At 34.1% G+C, this 23587-nt stretch overlaps 6 protein-coding genes across 8 annotated transcripts in view; 3 read left to right on the forward strand and 3 right to left on the reverse strand.

Moving 5' to 3' along the window:
* Positions 1-10725, forward strand: part of LOC132908384 (small ribosomal subunit protein mS29) — a 193060-nt gene extending 182335 nt beyond the window's left edge. Inside the window, exons 2-7 of the mRNA XM_060962370.1 lie at positions 8987-9010; positions 9152-9478; positions 9603-9695; positions 9770-9906; positions 10012-10359; positions 10446-10725. Coding sequence (XP_060818353.1) covers positions 8995-9010; positions 9152-9478; positions 9603-9695; positions 9770-9906; positions 10012-10359; positions 10446-10685 — 1161 coding nt within the window. The 5' untranslated portion in view covers positions 8987-8994 and the 3' untranslated portion in view covers positions 10686-10725. The remainder of the gene's footprint in view (positions 1-8986; positions 9011-9151; positions 9479-9602; positions 9696-9769; positions 9907-10011; positions 10360-10445) is intronic.
* On the reverse strand, positions 4725-6314 carry LOC132908388 (seipin). Of its 2 annotated transcripts, XM_060962377.1 has the most exons (4): positions 5873-6310; positions 5589-5734; positions 5000-5527; positions 4725-4931 (listed from the first exon to the last, which is right to left on the reverse strand). In XM_060962377.1, exons 1-4 carry the CDS (start codon positions 6094-6096, stop codon positions 4822-4824), a joined length of 1008 nt encoding a protein of 335 aa, XP_060818360.1. In that variant the 5' UTR covers positions 6097-6310; the 3' UTR covers positions 4725-4821. The 2 variants fall into 2 exon arrangements, with proteins under 2 accessions (XP_060818360.1, XP_060818359.1); XM_060962376.1 differs by having other exon boundaries at positions 4864-5527; positions 5873-6314.
* Positions 6475-8650, reverse strand: LOC132908379 (retinoblastoma-binding protein 5 homolog). Its single transcript, XM_060962363.1, has 7 exons — positions 8552-8650; positions 8452-8477; positions 8205-8377; positions 7909-8137; positions 7376-7831; positions 6868-7276; positions 6475-6801 (listed from the first exon to the last, which is right to left on the reverse strand). The coding sequence occupies exons 1-7, from the start codon at positions 8568-8570 to the stop codon at positions 6716-6718; spliced, it is 1398 nt and encodes a 465-aa protein (XP_060818346.1). The 5' UTR covers positions 8571-8650; the 3' UTR covers positions 6475-6715.
* Positions 10726-10841: 116 nt separating the features above from the next.
* LOC132908382 (protein ref(2)P) lies at positions 10842-12770 on the reverse strand. 2 transcript variants are annotated; one of them, XM_060962367.1, is made up of 4 exons: positions 12471-12770; positions 11780-12288; positions 11417-11689; positions 10842-11309 (listed from the first exon to the last, which is right to left on the reverse strand). In XM_060962367.1, the coding sequence occupies exons 1-4, from the start codon at positions 12655-12657 to the stop codon at positions 11064-11066; spliced, it is 1215 nt and encodes a 404-aa protein (XP_060818350.1). In that variant the 5' UTR covers positions 12658-12770; the 3' UTR covers positions 10842-11063. The 2 variants fall into 2 exon arrangements, with proteins under 2 accessions (XP_060818350.1, XP_060818351.1); XM_060962368.1 differs by having other exon boundaries at positions 10842-11306; positions 12471-12765.
* A 957-nt stretch (positions 12771-13727) lies between these two features.
* LOC132908369 (glutamate receptor 1-like) lies at positions 13728-17852 on the forward strand. Its single transcript, XM_060962349.1, has 7 exons — positions 13728-14639; positions 14730-15643; positions 15722-15887; positions 15979-16187; positions 16428-16517; positions 16592-16761; positions 16863-17852. Exons 1-7 carry the CDS (start codon positions 14468-14470, stop codon positions 17056-17058), a joined length of 1917 nt encoding a protein of 638 aa, XP_060818332.1. The 5' UTR covers positions 13728-14467; the 3' UTR covers positions 17059-17852.
* A 280-nt stretch (positions 17853-18132) lies between these two features.
* On the forward strand, positions 18133-21672 carry LOC132908366 (glutamate receptor ionotropic, delta-2-like). The gene is given in 8 exon segments (XM_060962345.1): positions 18133-18779; positions 18963-19459; positions 19533-19859; positions 20030-20201; positions 20204-20454; positions 20525-20614; positions 20721-20875; positions 20963-21672. Coding segments are annotated over 8 exon segments (2037 nt in total). The 5' UTR covers positions 18133-18613; the 3' UTR covers positions 21342-21672.
* Positions 21673-23587: the final 1915 nt, after the last annotated feature.

Consider the following 23587-nt stretch of genomic DNA (forward strand, 5'->3'; position numbering starts at 1 on the left):
CGTTCGATAATTCGGTACGGCCGTGTATGCAGCAAAATTCCATCTGGCTGGCGTCCTTCGAATCGCGTGACGCTGGAGATGGTTTTTGGATCGCCTCCTTTATTTTATCGAAAAACCTGCTGCCTCCATTGCCAAACCGAGTAATTTACCGGGAAGCGATCCGAGCAAGAAACAATTCGCAACTTCGAACGGAGTTTGCCCCGTGCTCTTTTACTTCGTATTCTTTTGGCTAGCTTCCTGTAGGTTGCGGTGCTTTTCCACGTTTACGCAGAAACGATCGGAAACACGTTTACCAGCTCCGAGAAACCATCGTTCTTGAATACTAGTTAGTATGCACAGAGAAATTGTTCGCACTAAAGTCGTTTCCAGATATTCAGCACAGAGAATTGCCTTTGAGCAACGATAAATACCTAGTTTGTGAGGAAAACAAAAGATTTCTAGATTGCGTACAATCTCATAAGGCTCGATATGAATTACCTCTAATTCGTAAAGCTTAAAGGGGATATTAATAACGAGATCCAAGAAACTTCAGAAGGCCTAAGATTCAAGAACCATAATTAACTCACTGCGAAACATTCCAAGTAATCTCTCACATTTACACAAATATATACATACATGATACATATTTATGCCAATATATCTGAAAATATACATGTTTAATACATTGTAAAATATTAACGTTTTGTTAACGAGTTTTACAATGTGCCAGTTTTAACGATAAATAAACTAAAATTATTAAGATTGCAGATTCTATGAAAAGCAACTAGCTTTCAAATTGGGATATTTTTGTATCGCGAACTTAACCAACGACTTCAAAAACGTTCGATCATTTCATTAACTCAAAAACCGATGTGTTTTGTTACGGAAGGTAATTTGCAAAAGCAAGATTCGCTCGATCATTGTAAAAAACTTATATTTCCATTTTCAAGCGATATTACACGAACACAATAAATTGCTCTTTTCATACGGATACGTTTATTGTAAATTTTGTATTGATCGCGAACGTGATTAAGTATATTCATTGGTATCGTCCTTTCGCTGGAAATTCGATATTTCCGACGCGAATAAACAAAGAACAACAATGGCTCGAATGTCGTTTATCGATTAGTTCATTATGAAATCTAGCATTGTCCACGAATTAAAATTTTGACTTCGAAATGTTCAACAACGTTTCCATGGGAAAGTCTGTCAGAGAAAGAGGACAAGCGAGAGAAAAATATGACAATACGTATGAACACTTTCGATGCGTGAGTTAATTGCAAAATCATTTCAAAGTTATATATCTATACCGGGAATAAAAATGATAATAGTCATTAATATTCCTGTTTTCTCGAGCAACGAGTATAACACCCCTAAAATCAAAAGCCCACGGTTTTGACATAACTTTCGCCTCATCCACCGCAATTAAAACGCGAACAATCAAATTAATGATTGCTAATTATTTCAACCACATTGAAATGTTTCCCCGGCATGAATTAATAACCACCGAGTTAAAACCTATTAATAAAAGAAAATGAACAGAAAAAGAGGCAGAAAAGCGAACGATAAGATAAGAAGTATAATAAATTTCTCTGAAACTATATCTTATTGCATCGATGGTTCTTTGTAGAATTTTATCAAAGTACCTAACTGCGAGTACGTCGATGAATTTTTTTACGGCGTGCTGCTCGAATGTCCATAGCCTGTGCTGCAATCCTGCGGTCTGCCTGTAAGAAAATCGAACCATCACCAACGTGAAGAAAACTATGTCTTTTCATCGAGCTCCAGTTAAAGGAAACACTGTTTCATTGTATCGAGATTTAAACGTTTTGTCACATGGACTGATTAAGTAAATACAATAAATTTTCTTCGAAATGTTTCATCAAGAAAATATGAATAACATAAAATTTCATTCTCGCATCTTCAACCTTGCGCTTGATTTAAATTTGCGAAGCGTTGTAGAGCAAAGGTTTCGTAAAAAGTGAAGGACTGGTCATTATTTCTTTGAGCTAATGAGGTCCTATTCGAAAGTCAAGTATACTCGATAGCGTTAGTATGACACATGAGTTATCGAAACGGACGAACGAGTTATCGAAAATCACGCGATTTCGCAATGCCCTTTTCACGGTACACGTTGAGTAAATTATAAAATTTGTAATTCCGCTGCATACATGTCGCACATATTAATGGAAAACGTCAGCGCGCTCGATAACATTGAATGCTTGCGCATGTAATCACTGCTTTCCATGTTTTGAAAATTCAATAAACTGAGCGTTATTGCAATATTTAATTTATTAAGTACAAATATCTCTGTGTGCGTGCGTGCGTGCGTACGTGCGTGCGCGTGTAATGGACATTTTTATAATAAAAAAAATTGCAAACACAACGAACAGCTTCTGGCGGCTTTCAAAAGGTAAATAAAAGTATCATAAATGTCGACGCGAACAATACACGACATTCAATAAAATTTTGGTACATGGAATATAACTGCAATGAACATTTTTATAACGTTAATAATATTTCTACACTGCGTTGATCTGTAGCTCAACATGAATATAGAATAGAGTATCTATCTACATATTCAAAGATTATCAAACAAATTAAATCAACGATAAAAATTGAATTTTTACATATTTTATAAAGGAAATTCCCTGCCAATTGGAAAATCCTCTAAAATCATTTCTGGACATACCATCTGGATGGTTAGTGACAAACACGAAGTAAACGTCAACGTTTTCGGCAGTACTTCATTTGCAAGGGAAAAATTACACTATGACTCGTGCAAATATTCGAATTTGCATTTAAATCAAACTTCCATTGTCGACAAATTGAATTAGTAGAAATTATTTTAATTACTGCTTATAATTATTAAAGGACCTAATTTCATGTTATTCTGATATACATGTAGATTACATATAGATTACAAACATGTAATATCTACTGAAGTATATCGATTCATAGTAATAGACATAACATGCTTAGTAAAAGACTAAATAAAAATACATTTACATGCCTCTGTTATACTTGTAATATAAATTCGATTAACTTCAACTAAATAATGACGAGGGGTAACTTTCATAACCTGTAAAATGCAGTTTAAAGTAAATCGAAAGTCCTTAAAGAAAGAAGAACTAACGGAACGAACGGAGATAAAGACAAAGAAGCAAACGAGAATCTCGCACACCTGTCTGAATCTCGAGTAACGAGTTAAGAGAAACATAAGACGACCCCACAAATTCATGCTGCTCCCTTAAGCTCTTTTTCTTAACCCATCGTATTGCGCGAAGTCTTGATGACGTAGAAAACCGGTTCCTTAGTATTTATGCATCGTGTGTACGCCGCTTACGCCTTTACAAATGCATAAAATGCATCCAACCCTTTCGTCTCTTTACTTACCAACACTTACACGCGTAAGATTTCTTTCGTTCAACATCACTTTTTTCCTTTTAGCATGCCAAGTCACACTATATACGGGGTGTACCATTTTAATCTTTACGATGATTACAATACACATATTATAAAATTCATGTATATTCGTTATTCGAAAAGATACGTCAAATGAAACTTACACTATTTCAAAATGGCCCTCTTCCGATGAACGTAAATCTCATCTAAATAAGGTTATCTCCAAATTCTTAAAATGATCCTTTCCTATCAGATAAGTTATCCTAGGAGAGTTTAAACTATTTCGAGACAAATTCGTTGTCTTATGATGTGTTTGTCTATGAAGGTCATTTAAAATTACTTACAGCAATTTAAAGTCATCTTTCGCTAGATATCCAGAAAATATTCCTTATGTGTTCAAGAAGATTACCTTGATCATCAATGTTTTCATTTATCACATATCCCTGAATGGATAAGAATAAAGGAATTCTAATAATTTATTGGCGTTGCTTTAAATAGTTTGTGAAACAATAAAGTGAAAGAATCAAAATTTGACAACCTGTACGTAATCGAAACATTTAAACACATTTTCGTAATAATGCTTAAGCATGAAATATCGGAAACTTCTTCTGTTTTATTTCTAACAAGTTTTTATGAAGTTAATATAACGTTGTACGCACCTTTACTACATTCCGCTTATTATTCAGGAATTTCTCAAACATGACAGAGAAAAACATTGCAGCGTTCATTGGAGAATGTTCGAAAGCGTCAAAATTGTAACGGAAAGCACAAAACTTTAAAATGTTTACGATTTCATTTTATTTCACAAGATGGCGTTGTTAACTAAGCCGCGAAGGAGATTTCAAGTTTGAAATATGTAATGCAAATAATGTAAATAAATATGTCTATACTTCAAATAAAAAGATTTTATAATTTAAACTACAAATTACTTATAATTGACACGTTTAAACATTATTTTAATTTATCGACAGGTAGAAAGTACAGCATAAGATGGAAAACTATTTTACCAAGTTTTAGTTTGTCTACGAAAAACAATAATCGATCTCTCGAAATTTCGATCTCAAGCATAAAAGCAAGGTAAAGATTCATTATTTCGATATATATCGCAAATATGTCCTGCAATCAAAAAACTACATATAGCCGAAATTATAGGTTGAAGTTTGGTCGCAAATTTTTTTGAAATCTCTCTCAATCTCAACCAGATCCAAGGCTGCAATATTCTCACACCACTAATAAAATGACATAAGATGACATTACAATACATAGAAAATATCATAAACGTTTTAATATGCTTCAATTACAATAGAAGTAAATAAAATATTTAAGTACAGAAAAATAAATATTTTTATAATGTACATATATTTTTTTCTCTTACACTTATAAGCTATGTTCGTACACATATAATATTGTCATATAATTTTCATTATGGAATATAGATTATTTCATTAATTCAATACGAGAGGGATGAGATTCGTCTCCAGACTTAACAAGATGTGGTACTACATAAGATGCAGCAATATCTTCTGATGATGACGACTCTGATGATTCTTTAAAAAATAAGTCAGTTCAATTATATTTAATTTATCAAAAGAATATAACTCAACAAGTAACTTACGCTCATTTGTAGCTTTATGCTCTCTTTCTTCTTCTGTGTTTAATTCTTTGTTATATTCTTGTTTTTCTTCAACCTTTTTACCTTCTTCATAATTGAAACCATCATCTCCAGAGTCTTCATAAATGGTAAAATGAAGATAGCAAAGGGTACATACAAGTGCTATGAAAAACAAATTTGTACCGATGCCAACAATACCAGATAGAATCGGCCAATGAAACATTAAATAGCGTAGACCCGATAAGTGTGCATTTATCGTAATACTTGCAGAGTAGAATTCAATATGTCTTGATTGTATTTCGATATAAATAATTGTAACTGGATGATTTTGGTTTTCTTCGAAATTATCAAATAATTCAAGAACTACATTTTGTTTTTCCTCTGTAGTGCCAAAAATCATCATAGGTGAAAATGTAAGTGTTGTAAGTGCATGTAATAATGTGCTACGGTAATGTAACATGGTAGATCTACATGCATGTTCTAGGAGGAAACCATCTCTGCTGCGTAATTGAGCACAAACCATGAACATACCTATTTAAAAATTATATTTATTAGATATTATTTTTAATTTCCATTCAGACTTAGAAATTACCAAGTTCCTTATTGGCTGGTGACTCTGGCATTTCTAGATGTAAATTGACTTTATATGGCTGGCCAACCATTAGAAGCTGCTGTTTATTTGTTAATTGCACATATGCTGATGGAAAGCTACAAATCCCTTTTTCTTCATTACATGACCTGTAACACGGAAGAACTATGTAATCAAACTGTAACAGTAGAATGCATATAACATAATGTTTCAAAAAACAAAAAATAATATGCTTCAAGATATAATTCTTTTTTTCCATTAACGTACAAGTGAGAAGTGAAGCTCACTTGAATTGCAGATGTACTGGCCGTACGTATGAGATGCTCGGTACATAGGCATAATAGAATGCTGTGTAGAGAAACACAGATAACCAAACAATAACGATCCCACTAATAATAATAATTCCGCCACTTATAAGTACATCTCTAGCAGATTGTGCACTTCTTTTTGTTTTATTCTGCACATGAAATAACTTTTTATAAACTTGTTCTGATAACCTCGAAATTAACATTGTAAACGAAATTTGATGTACTCAAAGTTACAAGTTAATCCAAATACTACGCAATTTTAATTGCGCTTTCAAAAATCGCTACATAAGATAAGATAAGCCATTTATCGATCAGTTAATTTGTTTTTTAAATAATTCAGCAGTAAAATATAGGTTAACTGCATTTCAACTTGTACTTTTCTTAAAATTGGTAGTATTGATATCAGAGTACATATGTATTGTATGTAGGTATCGTATCAGGTATAAGATACGCAATTATTCTATATGGTCAAATTGTAACAAGAGCTGCTAAAATTGTTTAGCTGGGATATAAACAGCTCTTAAAGACATTAAAACATATATATTACATTAAATTCATTATTTGGTAAATACATACAAAAATTGAAAATTGTCTTCATTTATTTCAACATATATAATAGATCTTTAAAATCTTAAGACAGGTTTTCAATATAAAAACACATGAGGCTGAAAGGTATAAGATACATTCCATAGGAAGTAATACATTTTATAACATATAATGGCTATAAAATATTATCGCAGTCAACAATACACATGAAGTATTTTTAGTCAATTTGTACATTACAAAATACTTTTTACGTTAAGGCGGAGAATATATTCGAATTTATTTTCCTTTTCTGTGTTCCAATCTTGGTCTTCCTTTCTTGGTTGTTGGTTTATCTTTTCCTTTATTTAATAATGGATGAGTTTCTGAAAAATAATGATAAATTACGTAAACCTGTTATCAATCAAATTAGCATACATGAAAGGTCTTACCATCTACTGGTGCACCTTGTAAGTGAATATCATGAGAACGATGTTTTTTCATAGGTGGCTCGTGCAATGTCGTTTGAGTATCTTCTGAATCTTCTACATCTGGTGATATTGGTAAAAACTGCAGTGAACCAATATCTTCCATTTCTTCGTCAGAACTGCAAAAAGCAGCCACTCTATCTATAGATGCAACATCTACTTCTATCTCCTCATCTTGAGCCTCTTCGCCTTGCACCACAGATTTATCTTCATCACTCAAATCAAATTCACTTTCTCTTTCTTCATATTCAACATTTTCATCTAGTTCTTTAAAATCTGGGGCAAATGCAGACCAATTTTCAACTTGATTTTGTGCCCAAATAGAAACAACACCAGATGATATGGAAGCAATAATTGGTCTCACCGGATGCCACTTTATTATTATAAATTTTTATAACATTATAATTTTGTGAAGGTTCAGATTAGAAGTTAAATTTGTAATACTGATGTACTAGAGATTTATAATACTTACAACAACATCAAGTAATAATTCTCCTTTAGTTCCATGTAAAATTTTTACTAAATTTCCAATACTTTTTTCCCATACATATAAAGCATGTTGTCTTGCAGATCCAGCACAAACATATTCCCCATCTCCAGAAAAACAACACTTCTTCCACATAGTTTTGTTTACAAGATCTTGCAATTTTTGTATTGGTTCTGGTTCACCATCTTTTCCACAAGCTAGTACTTCAGTACTATCATATACACGAATTACTCTGTCTGATGTATTTACTAAGAAACAAGAACCACGTCTAGCAAATTCAATGCTCTTTACAGCTGTATTACTAGCTGTGCCTTGTGATATTTTATAAGAAGCTTTCACAGTTAAGGATTCCACATCAAGAACTAGAATTCTACCACGAGCATTTCCAGTGTACACATAATCTCCTCGACGATCAAAAGATGCTACTATGTTCAAATCACTCTAAAATAAATGAATATTAAAAATCAATATTAAAAATACTTATTAGTAGTAGTATTAGTAGTAATCACATTGCATACATCATCATCAAGAGGAATAACTCTATGTGTACCCTCAACATCAACCATTACTGCTGCATGTCTCATTGGACACACTAAAAATTTATTAAGATTTCTTGGATGAAATTGAACTTTTAATATTGGAGAAGGAAATCTATACTTTTGATCACATTCTCCAGATAAGACATCCCATATACAAACATTATTATCTGTAGATGCACTTAATAATTTATGACCATTTCTAGACCAGCTAATTAACAAAGACATTGTTATAAATAATTAAAATAATTGATAATAAATTATTTCACGTCACTTACCTCAATGAACATACAGGATGTACATGTGCACTAATGATTTTAGCAACACCACGTGTTAAAAAATCCCAAATAACAATTCTACCATCATTACACCCAACAGCGAGAAGAGTTCCCCTTTTATTAAATGTACAAGTGACTGCTAATGATATGCAATCTAATGTCCCATCAAACTCCTAATGATTACAAACATTATATCTGTAAGATTTAGAATTAAAAAATGTATGTTATTTTTATAAAAATATTTTACCTCTGGATAATTTTGACCAAATGATTCTGTAAAAAAGAAATTATATATATTAAGAAAGTTATATTATTAAATTTGAAAATAGACTTTGCTAAATATTTACCTAATAATTCTAAATTCATTTTTACTTTATTATGTATATATCTACTTTATAGAAATTATTAGAGTTATTGCTATATAACAGCTTGTAGCATAATTTAATAATTTCAGTAGGTTTTACATGTCCCTAGAATTAACTATTTAGAAATGGTATTGTATACAAAAAATATTATTAATTGTTTCTTCATAAATAATACTTTAATTTAATAAAAAATAAGCTTTATATAAAAATAATTATGTAATATATAAAATTATTATATGTGACTTCATACAACTAATTTCCATAGGAATATTTTGAACAATCTATTGAATCCAGTATCAGCAGATTTTTGAACACTGCAATAGTAAATATGGCTACTTGCGTTTGTACTGCTTTACAGTGAATACATATTTTAAAATTTATAATTATTTATGAAAAAAGAATTATCATTAGCTAAAATAAATAACATGTTGTCCCGTACTTGTATGTTCATCTATTTGTAAAATATAATTTAATTTATATAGAAGGAAATTATATTTATGTGCTTTTTCTACATATTTATTGTAAACATTAATACCACCTAATGTAATTCTTAATCATTGTTTTTTTTTTTTATATTGTTAGGTTCTTTATTTAGTGGAATGTGCATTAGAAATAGTAGACGGACAATAATATCAGCTGCTACGAAAGAAGTAGCGGATCAGACAAATCTTTCATCGTTCCGTATTTCGGAATCTAACCCTGCAGAACACGATGAAAGTTGTTTAAATCATATTTATACGATTCCTTCAAATATTACAACATTATTAATGGAAAACACGACCCTTGAATTAAGGAAGCAAGTACAAATTTTCAGAGAACTTGGCATTTTAGTTAGGCAACCTGCAATTGAAGTGATATCATACTTAGAACAAACTGATTATACGAAGCCTATAAACAAATATGTTCTTTGTATCCTTTTGAATTTGACAATTATGTGTGGTTTATGATATTTATTCAGTTGATTGTAACTTAACAGTAACTAAGAAGAATTTATGATACAACTATATGCAACTGTATTTTCACTACCTACTAGATGGTAAACATGGAGCAGGAAAAACAACAATATTACTACATTTGATTCATTATGGTCTTGCAAAGTCCTTTTTTGTACTTCATGTACCATGGGGTATGATATGAATTATATTGAGTAATATATTATTTTTAGAATATACACTCATAAATTTACTTCCATATTTTTAGTTCAAAATTGGTTTCGATATGCTAGGGATGCTACTGCATCTCCTCTGGAACCGGATAAAATAGACTTACCTGAATCAGCAACAAAATGGTTAAAGTATATAAAACAGCTAAACAATGTGGCATTATCACAGCTTGATGTAAGTAATAAGTGAGACTTATATAGAATATACTTCTTATAAAAATATACTTCTTATATAGACTTATATAGACTATTATATAGAATTCAAGTAATTAATTTATAGCTGAAGACCACTAAGGAATATACATGGTCCCAAAGAGAAGTTACAAAACCTGGAGATTCACTTTCTAATCTTATTGAATTTGGGATACATAGAAATAAATTTGCGTGTGGTGTTATTAATGCTTTGATGGATGAGCTCAAAATAGCCAGTACAGCAGGAAAATGTAGAACATTAGTTGTTATAGATGGTTTTAATGCTCTTACATCTGACATTACACATGTACATGATGAAAATCGTGTATATGTATCACCTGATAAGATTTCGATAACATCTGCATTTTTAAGTATCGTAGACTATAATTGGTGTAATGGTGCTGCAGTATTAACAGTAGATAAAAGAGCAAACAGAGTATGCAACAATTGGTGTAATATGATTTAAAACAAAACTACTACTATCAAAAACTATAATGGATATTTTATATTTTTTATTTACAGGATAAAAGAGATTCTGATTACCCAACATATTTACTTGGTAAGAAAGGATTTGAACATTTAGATCCCTTTCTTCCCATTTGCGTCGACGACTATTCAGTACAAGAATTGGAAACTATCCTAAAATATTATAAAGATCGAAAATGGATCAAAAACATTAGTTGTCAAGGACAAAAAGAATTGGAATTACTATCCAATAAAAATCCTTTTACGCTTTGGACACTTTGTAAACCATTATATTAAAATCGCTTTATATACAAATATATGTTGTTATTCAGAAATTGATTAATTACTTCGTATTGTTTTTTTCTTTATACATACACACACACACATGTTTATGGTTTTTATTTAATTAATAACATTTTAGTCTAATATTTTTGACTACAATAAAAATTCACGTTTGATTATCTTCACATGTTGCTTTATTAACATAAATACATTAAGTGACGAAAAATGTAATATTTGTAACAATAGTATACATTACATAATGCTACAGTCTATTTTTATTTTGCAACAGAAAAAGTATGTACCATATATATATAATATATATTATATATTATATTATAATATATATTATATAGTCGTATAATGATAAATGTCATTACATTTCAAACTTAATATTCATTTATTTGTAGGCTGCAATATCTCCAAGACATTATCAATATTACCATTTTCAACACCCAACAAATAAGTCAATAATCCACTTTGATTTGAGAATCCCATCTTTATCATAGTTTTAACAGCTTCATTGATTTTTGGATTTTCATGATATATTTCTTGGTAATTTGTTTCTCTTGATAATTCAGGGTAAAGTGTTTCAGCTGAAGATCCTGCTGATGGTGGTGCCGTTGAAGAGGAACAAGTCTTCTAATAATAATACAAATATAATTTTTAAGAATAAAAATAAAATTCTCTCTCTTACAAACTTTGTATTGTACACCTTACATTAGTTTGAATTGTTTATAATACTTTACCTGTTTCGTACCAGTTCCATTCATATTGGATGAAGCTGAAGACGTTTGATTAACTTCAGTAGTGTCATTTTTATCTATAATAGTCCATTCATCTGCTGCCACCTTTGTAGTAGCACTGTCTTGACTTGTTGCTGATGCAACGTCTGACACTGGTTCTATATCATCCTTTGCATTATCAAGTAACTTCCTTCCTTCTCCAGGAAATTTTCTAGAATTATTTTTATCTGTACATGTATCATCCTTAGATTCTTTTCTTTCTTCAGGTTTGTGACTCTGTGAAATATATGAACGAATAGAATCAGAACAAATTTACACTATTTTTGCAAATTTCATCAGCTTCGAATTTTTTTAGTGTAGTATTACCTTACTAGATTCTGGATCAACAGTATGTGCTTCTACTATTGTATCAATAAGATTCTGTAAATATGGTGCATAAATTCCCAACCAAGGATGAATGTTATGATGATTATTGCTTTGGGATTTATTTTCATCACAAGTATATTTTTTATTAAAATGTGCACTATTCTTTTTCAGAATTTTTTTCAAATGATGGAACATACTTCGAGCATGATGCGATTCTATTGGATGTGGCATACGGATCATATAATGATGTGAATGCATCTGTGCTATCTCACATTGTTCACATAAATCATAATCTTCACATTGAATACATTTGTATCTAAATCCAACTATGTCATTATCACAACCATCACAATATACGTCAGAATGTACTACTTTTTCTTTCTCATGACTTGGTACTTTTTTCTCAGGTGAAAGAGGTTTGATATATATTTTCTTATGCTGTCTCATTTCGTCCCTAGCAATTTGTAATTCTTCATCAGATGATATTAAGATTTGATCACCTTCAGTATCTGTAATATGTACATACATATGATCATTGTTTATGATTTAAATTGTATTATGTCTGTTTAACGGAAGTTTTCAATTAGAATTATTTGAAAGTTAAAAAAAAAAAAAAGAAACGAACGATTTTATTACTGAATTTATAAATAATAAATAAAATGACGTAATTATATTTATATATAATAATTACCTTCCCAAGAAACGATGAACTCTTTATCGGATAATTCCGGGAATATTGATATGATTTTTTGGCAGAACTCATTAAAACTAAGGTGACAATTAGCCCGAGTACCATGAAACTGTGAACTAGTCTGAGAACCAAACTTTCGAATTGCTTTGACGGAAGAGTCGTTATTTTGCAAATATACTTTATACATTATTGGATATTTATCTATATTGCTCAATTGGGAATAAAATGTAAAAATCCACAAAAACAATTTATTTTTCACGATATAGAAGTTTTCTTGCCCACCTGCACTGTCGTATGTCCAATGTCCAAATAATTCATTCTACACAAATTACGACGCTTATATACGTGCGTCTATTAAACTTCACAAAATGGCGTCTCCGACAACTTATTAGTTTTTTATTTTACGATTTTACAATTACATTTTAACAATATAATTGGATAACTCTGCTCATCCCGTACTTCGATCATCTATTGTTAAGCACAGGTAATATTGTGTTTATAAAACTTTCCAGTACGAATCAATAATGAATTTTTGTTGAAATATGAACGGCGCCATTTTCTAATGAGAAGCAAGATTTGACAATCACGTGACAGGCGTAGAAACGATGATTCACGACGTTTACGTTTACAATGATTCAGTTTATATCATTACTTTCCTATTATTGCATCAGATGACTCGGAATATTTTGAAATTTTTTAATTTTTTAAAATTTATTTAATATTTATCTAAGTTATAATTGAAATGGCTGATTGAAATGACACATTGTGAATAATTATGATAAGAATTATGAAAATATTCTATTATTCAGATAATAAACTGTGAGTTACTTGATGACTTTTTATTCGTTATTTGTAACATTTTTATTTAATCATATTAATAATAACAATAATTCAATATATTCTAATACTCATAAAAGAACTTAGAAAACACGAAGCTGGCACCCCGCTGGGGGTAGCCACCCACATGCTATATTTATTTTATTTTATTTTTTTTATTTACCAATGAGATATAACACTTTACCAAATGTCCATAAGGACAAATTGTAAAATAACCAAAATAAAATAAAAAAAATATATATATATTCTAATAATTTATTCTTGCGCAATTTTTAGGTTAGTTTCTAGCATTTTTACTAGCATTCTAGAATATTTCTAGTTTCTAGTTTCATGGTTTTCCCTAGTGATTTTCTCAATTTTATAAAAATGTTTCTTCATTTCCATTTTATTTTCCTTTTTTATTGTATGTTAACGAAAATGTGACAGAAAATAATTCGACATTTATGCATTAATAACGACTATTATATAAATTACCTACATATGTATACGTTTCGTTTATGAGTAATCGTTTGTGAAAAAAGAGATTAATCACTAAAACTTCCTGTTAAAATGTAATTTGCTAATGGAATGTAGATCAATATATATCATCTACCTAATGTTATGACACACTGAAATGGACTTTACATATAACAGACAAGCAAGACTTGAATCGTTCAAAGTTGCTTAGTTGGCAATTTTTCATTAATTGATTAAACATTCTGTTCATTATGAATATTCTCTCAATATTTTAATCGGTCTTTATAAATTCTAGTATTAACTGATTAAAGTTTTTAAATGTATTAAATATGAAAATAATATTATTATCTCCTCTATTCCTTGTTCGCATTTAGCCTGTCATGTATCATCATTTACATTGTCGCTATAATAATTGTCAATAATATTGTTACATCCTATTTAATGGATTACTATCGTAGCTAACGTGATCGTATTTTTAAAAACTTGCATTTTTCACGTCAAAAGTTTGCACGAACGTTTCGTAAATATTTAATGTTCATCCTTGGATAAAAGTACTTGCATCTACTCACGAGAATTCAGTTATTAACGATTCTCGTAGTCTTTCGAATGTTCTCGTATGTTCCCTATTGTTTTTCTGTGTGATATACGCGTGCACTATTCGTGACGTTCTAGAACGAAGGAAAGAGACAATCAATTTGAACGCAATGAAAATTCTAATGTATTTAAATGTTATTTCTATCTTTTTCCATTTAACGGGAACTGAAATGTACAATAACGAAACGCTGTACATTCCTTTAATAAAATGGATTCGCAGCTACTATTCGGCTTCTGCTGTCTTTTTGTTGCATTCGTCTAGCGAGAATAAAAATTTCGATGGTACGATTTTCAAATATTTCCGCATAGAAAATTCATTCACAATATGATAACTAGAAATACAATACATTTGCGCAATTTTACATTGTTTAGATTGGAAACTAGCATATTTATCACACACATGGTCTCGTCTTCTTCATCGTGAACAAATTGCAACTTTAAGTAGCACATTCAAGAATATTCACGCGCTAGATAGAAATAATATACTCCGACCGTTGGCCATCGTTCTTATAACCGGATCTGACGCAGTTTTTGAGTTTTCAAAGTACTCCAAGTCCTTTAGAATATCGCATTTTGCATGGTTTGTGATATTCGTGCCTACGGCGAAGCTCGCGGAAAACTATTGTTACGATCCGCCGGGAAATCCATTTAATTTGTTATATGACACTGAAATGTTGGTAATGTGTCCCGGTGACCCTGTTCTTCGTGAATGGTATTCCGTGGATGGGAACAACACCGTCATTTCCGATTTAGTCAAGTGGTATCCAAAGAAACAATTGACGTCTCCAACAGCAGTTGTTAACTTGTTGTCCAACTTGACTCTGCACGAGAGGAGGAATGACCTGAAAGGAAAAGTTCTGCGAGCTGTCACTATCAAGGCAAAGATTCACACATTCACGCGTAACGATTTAGGTGGAGTCATCAGAGTTTTAACACGTACAATTTTCGTTTGTCTGCCGCAGAATTCGATATTCGCGACAAAAGATGACAAGTTGGAAGGATATTTCAGTAGAGCGGTCAACGAGCTTGAAAATTATCTAAATTTCACTCTCGATATCGTGACCGAGGAAAACGAATTTGGGAGTTTCAATGTGACGACGAAACGTTGGAATGGCGCGTTTCGTTTAGTTGCTTCTGGAGAAGTAGATATCGGATTGTCCGATTTTTCGATGACCAATATTAGGCTTGATTATGTCGATTATACGGTTCCTATTATTACTACTAGAGATTGTTTGTATTTTAAGCAACCAGAAATGTCAGCGGTGAAATGGCTTGCTTATTATAAGGTATGTATGTATGTATGTATTACAAGGCTACACTTATGTAGTTGTGATATTTACGACACGGTTAACACTTACTTTTAGGCATACAGTTTCGCGCTCTGGATGTCTGTACTCGTGACAATTATAATTGCTCAATTTACTTTGGCTTTTATAAGATCTCGAATAGAATCCACTGATCTAACCGTGGAATTATACCATGAATTTATTCGAATTTGGGGTATATTCTGCCAGCAAGGTATTACAGAAGGTGAATCATTGGATTTCAGAATTTTACCGCTTCAATGATCTTCTATCTTTTATACGAATAATCAAGAACCTAATACAATTTCTTTTCTCAGAATTTCCACGGTATTCGTCGCTAAGGTTAGCATACTTTACCGTACTTGTTACCGGTATAGTGATGTTCGCCGCTTATTCCGCGTCTATGATATCCTTTGTAACAGCTTACGTTCATAATCTACCTTTCCACACGATCGAGGAGTTTGTGAATGATGGTGCATACGATGTAATCCTCAATAAAGATTCCGCAGATTACGACATGTTTGCCGTAAGTTTGTCCAATAACGAAGAATTTTCATACGATATGCTTTCACTTTTACTCGTACGTTGAGACATTATATAACAAACGTTATGTGGCGCAATATGAACGATCGACATAACGCAACGGACGAGAAATGTATCGTTTCCTGAACGAACTACGAACAAAACGCGAAACATTGTATATATACATAGGTGGTTTCTAACGAATCAGACATCACGTTATAGAAAAATATAATTTGCTTTTCAGCTATCGAAAGACCCCGTATCGGAACATATGATGGCCAAACTAAGGCCGATACATACTCTACCAATCACCGTAGAAGATGGATTTCAAAAGGTAAGGTTACTTTTATGGACACGATTGGATAACGCGTCAAGTGGAATTTCTGCAACTACCTTATACGTTTTCAGATCTGCGACGATCCTACATTAGTGTACTACAGCGGTTATGGCAAACAAATGCAGGAAATAGCGAATTTTCATATTCCTTGCGATATCGTCTGCATTAACTCTGGCCGAGTGGATAGTTTGTCCCTGATCCTTCCGAAAAATAGTCAATTCACCTCGATCCTGAATTACTAGTTGGTATCGATAGATACGTTATAAATGTCAATGAGCTGTGAATAAGAGAATTTGATGTATCTTTCTGTTCGTAACTAAAATATTCATCGTAATGTTGCAGTGTGCAGAAACTTCTGAACACTGGTCTATTGAACCGGTTTAAGAACGAAGTATTTTTCATGAAGAAGAACAAATTTCAGCCGGTTGGATTTTATAGCGTGGCATCTGTGTTAATAATCTTTTTCGGTGGTGTTTCACTAGCCATTGTTATATTAATAGTAGAGGTGTATTACAATAGGTATAGAAAATCTAAATAATTCAATCGCACAATTAACAAAAGGTAAATTCGTCAATATATGCGTATCAAAGTGTTGCCTCCCTTTCGGTTTGGCCGCCAAGGCCTACCCCTCGTTACACTGATCTGCAAGAAACCCAAGGAACCACCATAAACCGAATCTTTCCAGCTTAACTTCTATTCACACAAGTATTTTCGGTTTATGGATAGTCCTTTGAACGGTCTTTGGGTTTATTGCATACTGTTGCTAATTACGGAGAAAGCAGATGTGCCCCGCGAAACAGCTGGTTTTTCCCAAGAACAAAGACACCCACGAGCCCAATCGGCAGGAGACTTTCTCCTCGTATTTTGTTTATTAACATTGGCTATAACCAATGGGCATCGCGGATCGTTACCCTCACTCACTTTTCTACCGAAAAGTGTGAACAATGAATCCGCGTCCTTAGTTCAGAAAGGGTACACCCACATCGAGCTTTCCTCGAGTCAAGTCACTGTTCTTCTACTCCTCGGACAGTCAAGTCACTGCTCTAACATATCTCGGACTGTTATTTCGCTCATCGGGCAGTCACGTCTACTATTCTAACACGTTCTCGGCATTCAACGCGCTAACGCTATCAACCCTCGGGTCAATCAGTGTACTTTCCGCCGACATCAAAACATTTTCTGTCTATGTTCTACGTGTTGTAATGTGGTGTAAATATATCTATATTATATAACTGTAGACTACAGTTATTCAACAACAAACACCCCTATTATTCGAAAAGAAATAAGGGGATCGCTCTGCTCGCGGTGTCGATTCGTATAATCGTAACGGGAATTTACGACTCCCGTTGACGCGCCTCAACGCGATCGCGTCTCCCCGCGACTGGACGAAATTACACAAAGATTCAATGCAATTTTAACATGTAAGCAATTAGTATGTGCTTCTCTTCAATTTGATTTTCTTCTAACTTAGAATAGTATAAAAGCGGTAGAATAACTATAAACGAACAAAATGTCACATTCCATTTCCTTTTTTCACAATTTCAAATTATACACACGTCTTGTGCATAATCGATGCAAAAGCATAATATGTATCAGACGACGACAGTTATAAAAGCTCTACTAAATCACATCTCATGCATATTCCGATAAAAATACGATAAATCCGATAATGCACGTGTATAAATACATGTTCTTATCGACGTTAATCTTTGCAATTTGTACGTAATCTGTTCGATTGCACGGTTGATGCGTACCGTGGGCCATTACGTTCCTAACGAGATACTATCCTCATCCTCAGATCTGCAAATTCGATAAATCCCAGTATGACCTGCGGTTACGGTTTCTCCACATTTTTAGTTCAGTTAGTTACCATCAGAAGCGGTCGGGAATCGCAAAAAGGAGAAGGATATGATCGAGTTTGTTGCTGTTAAAATTCGCAAACACGTTGGTGAGAATAAGAGTAAATATCGATATTAAAGAAGATTCATTGGATGACATTAACAAAGTGACCGCGTATCTTAACCGTCATTAAAAGGGATTTTACCGCTGACCCGTGGTAATTTAACGGATTAACCAGGTGTTTTTGTTGCGAGATGGCACGAATGACTCGTTACGCGATCATCATACTGCTGCTTCTGTCCGTTTCAGCGTTCTCGGTGGATATAAATGACGCTTACAAATATGTTCTCTTAATTAAGGACGTTCACAATTATTACAAAACATCCTGCATCATAATCGTGTGTTCAAACAGCCATACCAGTAAGTCTTGTTCACTCTTCTCGAAAATCGTATGTGTGAAAGTGGTAGACTTAACTGTTTCACGAATTAATTAGCTTGAAATGCGCAGTCAATATCGAGCCGTTATGTCTCTCGCTTAAAATACTTTCTTCCTCGGTTTGTTAATTCGTAAAAAGAAGCGAGCGCGAATAATTATCGTTTCAGACTTCAATCAAACGTCCTTGGCTTATATATGGTTACGGGCTTTCTCACAGCGAGGCATCTTGACCATGATCGTAAGCTTTTCTCAACTGTCACGCGAGGCTAGAAAATTCCAAGGTTATCTGACGCGCCCGTTGTACGTCGTCGCTCTTGCTACGAAGGAGACCATGGATGAATTTTCAATGGCCACCAGACAGATCGATATGTCTTTATCCGTTTGGCTGTTGATGTTTCTACCGTATCGGGAAAATCCCATGCGAGACATTTGTCAAAATCCTATCGGAAACCCGTTCAATCTGATGTTCAACACAGAGATGCTGGTGCTCTGTTACGATCTGCCGCTCTTGACAGAGTGGTACGCGTTACGCGATAATCAAACAAGAATCTTCAACTTGGCTACCTGGAAAACTGGACAAGGTTTGAAACTCAAGACAACAAGTTCCTTGTATGCGAGGAGAAACAACATGTTTGGGCAAACGATGCGTATATCGATCGTCCAGGTGAATGTTACGACAAACGCGAATGAATATTTACTGTCCCAGAGAATCATTATATTTTGTTTGAAAATTCAAGGAGTCTCCGTTTGTCGAGATAAAGAACGGAGTTCTTTCGCACTTCTTCGGCAAAGTGATCAGAGAGCTGAGTAAATCGATGAATTTCAAGATCGAAGTGGCAAGCTCGTTGCTGATATATGGTGATTTGAACAAGGACGATAATACCTGGACGGGGGTGGTAGGCGAAGTAGCGTCGGACAGAGCTGACTTCGGCGTCGCAGAGTTTAGCATGACTAATCATAGGCTGGACATAGTTGACTTTACCTTGCCACTAATTTTGTCTCGCAATAGAATATACTTTAAAAAACCTGATGGCACATATGTACAATGGTCCGCCTACTTTAAGGTTCTCTTTCTTAACGGAATATTTTATCCTTTCGCTTCTAACGCGCGATTACCACGCGAGGATCGGTGCTAGTTATAGAGTATTATTCTCTTTTTTTTTTTTTTTATTTCTCTGACACGCATCGATTTTCACGAACCGTCGACATCACGATAATGGATTCCTGTTTTCAGACATTTAAAGCAGACGTCTGGTCGATGATAATATTCGTGATCGTGACTGCTCCAATCTTTTTGACTCTCATGAAGACGAGAGGTCGTATCGCGATGAGAATTTTGGCAGATAATTACATATACGTTTGGGGGATTTATTGTCAGCAAGGCTTGTCAGGTAATTGCAACATAGAGATACGAAGTGGAATATTCTCGCACGAAACCTCTCTCTTTCAGAATTTCCAACCAAGTTCTCTATGAGATTGGCTTTCCTATCGATTTTCTTGTCGTCGTTGATCATTCTATCCGCTTACTCCGCCTCGCTGACCAGTTTTTTGACAGTTTCTACGGTTACTTTGCCTTTCTCCACTATGGAAGAGTTCGCTAATTATGGGTCGTATAAATTAATTACATTCAGAAACAGTGCGGATTATGACATGATAATTGTAAGATATGTAGCACACGTTTGTATAAAGAAATAATGTCGAACGAGTAATACAGTAGATACAATTTCAGGCTGCTAACAGCAGTTTATTCGAGAAGGTGAAGAAATTGATGAAGGACAAGGAAGATTTGCCTTTGACGGCTCACGATGGCTTTCTACAGGTTTGTCCCCAAGTCCAATGCTCTATCTTCGAACACCTGCATTTTCATAAATTTTCGCTTTGAATTTAAAGTAACTATAGTTCAAATTTAGAATTAACTATCATAGGTATGTAACGAAAAAGTGGGCTTCTACATAACCGAAGCGATAAAGAACGCTATCAATATACCGTGTGAAACTTCGTTTATCGAAGCGGATAGGGTCGACAGTTTGGCTCTAGTTTTGAAGAAAGGCGGTCAATACACAGGAGTGGTGAATTATTAGTAAATATATATATATATATTTATGTTACTTGTATTGTTATTAATTTTACTTGAAGTTATGCCAACGCTTGTCTTAAATATTTGTAGTCTACAACAATTCAAAGATAACGGAGTATTGGCCAGATTGAAGAACACGTTCCTGGTAACTGGAGATTCTGCCGAGAAAGGGAACGTTACTGTTAATTTGAATGGAATCGCACCTATTTTATCAGTTTTGGCTGGTGGAGCAATTTTCAGTTGTCTGGTATTGCTACTCGAAAAAATATGCTATAATTTTTGGGGCAATAAATGCGGAGGAATTTTTCACTGCGTTTTATGGCGGAGATTCTTTAATAGGAAAATAGTTGTAGATTCAGTAGACAAGAAAAAACGAATTGGGAATCTATCGAAAAATATACTTCAGTCTCAAGAGAATCAACGATCAGATATTTTTCGTAATCAAAGTTCTTTCACGCAGTACAAATAAAATTTACTCTATTGCTATTTAAAAATTTAATCGACCATGTGGCTATGAGGATAATATTCGCGTGGTCGTTGCCTATCGAGAGATCTCGGTCTAGTTAATTTGTCACGTATTCCCATTCTATGCGTGAAATCACTTTCACTTTATGCCGCAGTCGTATCGCTAGATCGCGAGTAATTAGTTGCAAATTTCCGTGTATCGTCTCTCTCGCGTGTATTTCAACGAGTTTTGATGATCTTGTCGATCATAATCCTTCCTAATTGCGTTAATCGCCACCACTGTAAGCCGACTAATATTAATTTATGTAATAAAAGGTATACAATTTTATAACGTTTATAGGCGAACTTTATTGGAAATAAAGAAAAGCGTGAACTTCGCTATCATTTCGCTCTTAAATCGTTGGTAACGTCAACTAACAAATGCATCGAGTCACTCGAAGTAATAATCATGAGTTTATTTAGATACCTTGATATCATTAAGAACTTCGATCCACGATATTACGCAAAAGCAGACGCCACAAGAGCTGTAATTATCTGGTGGTCGCGTTAGCAACTGAAGCGAAGACTCGTAGATTTGTACGAAACGGCTGACCTAAGACCTTTGGAGAAATTCACCCACGTGACTATCTTCCCACGTGAATCGGCCGATATCTACTGGTTGGCGAACACACGAGGCTCCTGTTGCTTTATCCTCATCCTTTGATCCTGTCAAACAGGGATGTCTATAGATTCTCGTGGAAATCATGTGGTATTTAACCGCGAGAAAAATATATATTCTATAAATTTCAGAAGAAATGTAAAATGTTCTGTGATCACAGTTTCCGATTATGTTTCGCAACATACACCTGTAGTCAGATAATGTAGTCAGACGTGTCGTTCAACATGATCGTACGTGCAACAAGAAAAGTGAAAATAATGTTAATTTCCAAGAAAACCTTTGCATACATAAGTAAACAAAGGTAGCAACAACTTTTAGGCACGTACATAGGTTCGGTGCTACCGAAGTAGTATAGGACTCGATGCAGTCACCGGATACAGACGAGCACGCGCTGCGCTTCCGCTTTCCATGTGGCCGGAAATGACCTTTGCCTCATTAGAAAAAAGTTACACGCACTCGTTGCGATCCTCTGCTGTCAAATTCAGCTACACATAGCAGGAACTGTTCGAGCCGATAGAATCTCGAATATCAGAGGTTGTACGCTAGCGGGTTAGGTTTCCTATATGTACATCATTTCGAGGATGATGGCGCACTGTTTGCGCTTCGATGAAACCGCAAGATCGGCCACGGTACGTTGTTTCCGTCGTATCAGAGAAACTGGATCGGCCACGAGACGTTAATTTCGTGCGATCTGTGATCGCATTTTCGATCGAGGTATACTACTATTTTTTTTATCGTCGAAGGAAGAACCGGCCAACCTTGGCATCAACGCGCAAAATACGCTCGGACAGGAATCGACCGCCTTCGAGGTGACTAATGTCGGTGACGAGCAACGCATTAATCGAAAGCGATAGCGGGGGCTCGAGGTGAATTTTAGACGTTCGGCGTCGCTGCATCGTGCGAGCCTATCCGGATAGCAGGCCTGCGTTCACAGACCAGACGACCTCGAATCCACCGATTTAAATGCGCTGCACCGTGAAACGATCGATCGATCGATCGATCGTAATCGACGATCAACACTATTCCATTTTAAAGAGAATCTATTTGCTGTTTAGTCTCGGTGCACGTGGCAGTCATTGTTGGCAGGTTGTGTCATCTCTGGGCTTGTCTAGAATGCCATTATTATCGTGTCGCATGCCGTCTAGACTTTAGACTATGCAACTTCTAGCCGACGTTAACAATGATAATAATAATAATAAAAAAAAAACGATTGCGAACCAGGAAACAATAATGCTCGCCGATAATGACTATTGTCAAAGAGGGAACAATGATGCACGGTGACTGGTATGCTTCGCAGAAAGTTCCGCGGAGAAATGAAGCTGTATACGTATATTGTGTACATAGAGCGTTTCGGTGGCGTAAGTATTCGTGCTGTCTATTGTAACTGGAATGAAACCACGATGCCAACGAAGAAAATGGAATTAAGATTTAGCCTTTCGCAAGTTGACGCGTTAGATGTATCGTTGACGCGGTTATCGTGCAGCGGAACGATGAATGTACGTAAGTCGTCGATCTTCCAGAGAAGTTGCTGAAACAAACGCGACCGCTAATAGCGACGTTTACCCGGAGAACAACTTTATCTGAGATACTGG

This window comes from Bombus pascuorum, chromosome 6, assembly GCF_905332965.1.
Source record: "Bombus pascuorum chromosome 6, iyBomPasc1.1, whole genome shotgun sequence".
Lineage (NCBI taxonomy): Eukaryota > Metazoa > Arthropoda > Insecta > Hymenoptera > Apidae > Bombus > Bombus pascuorum.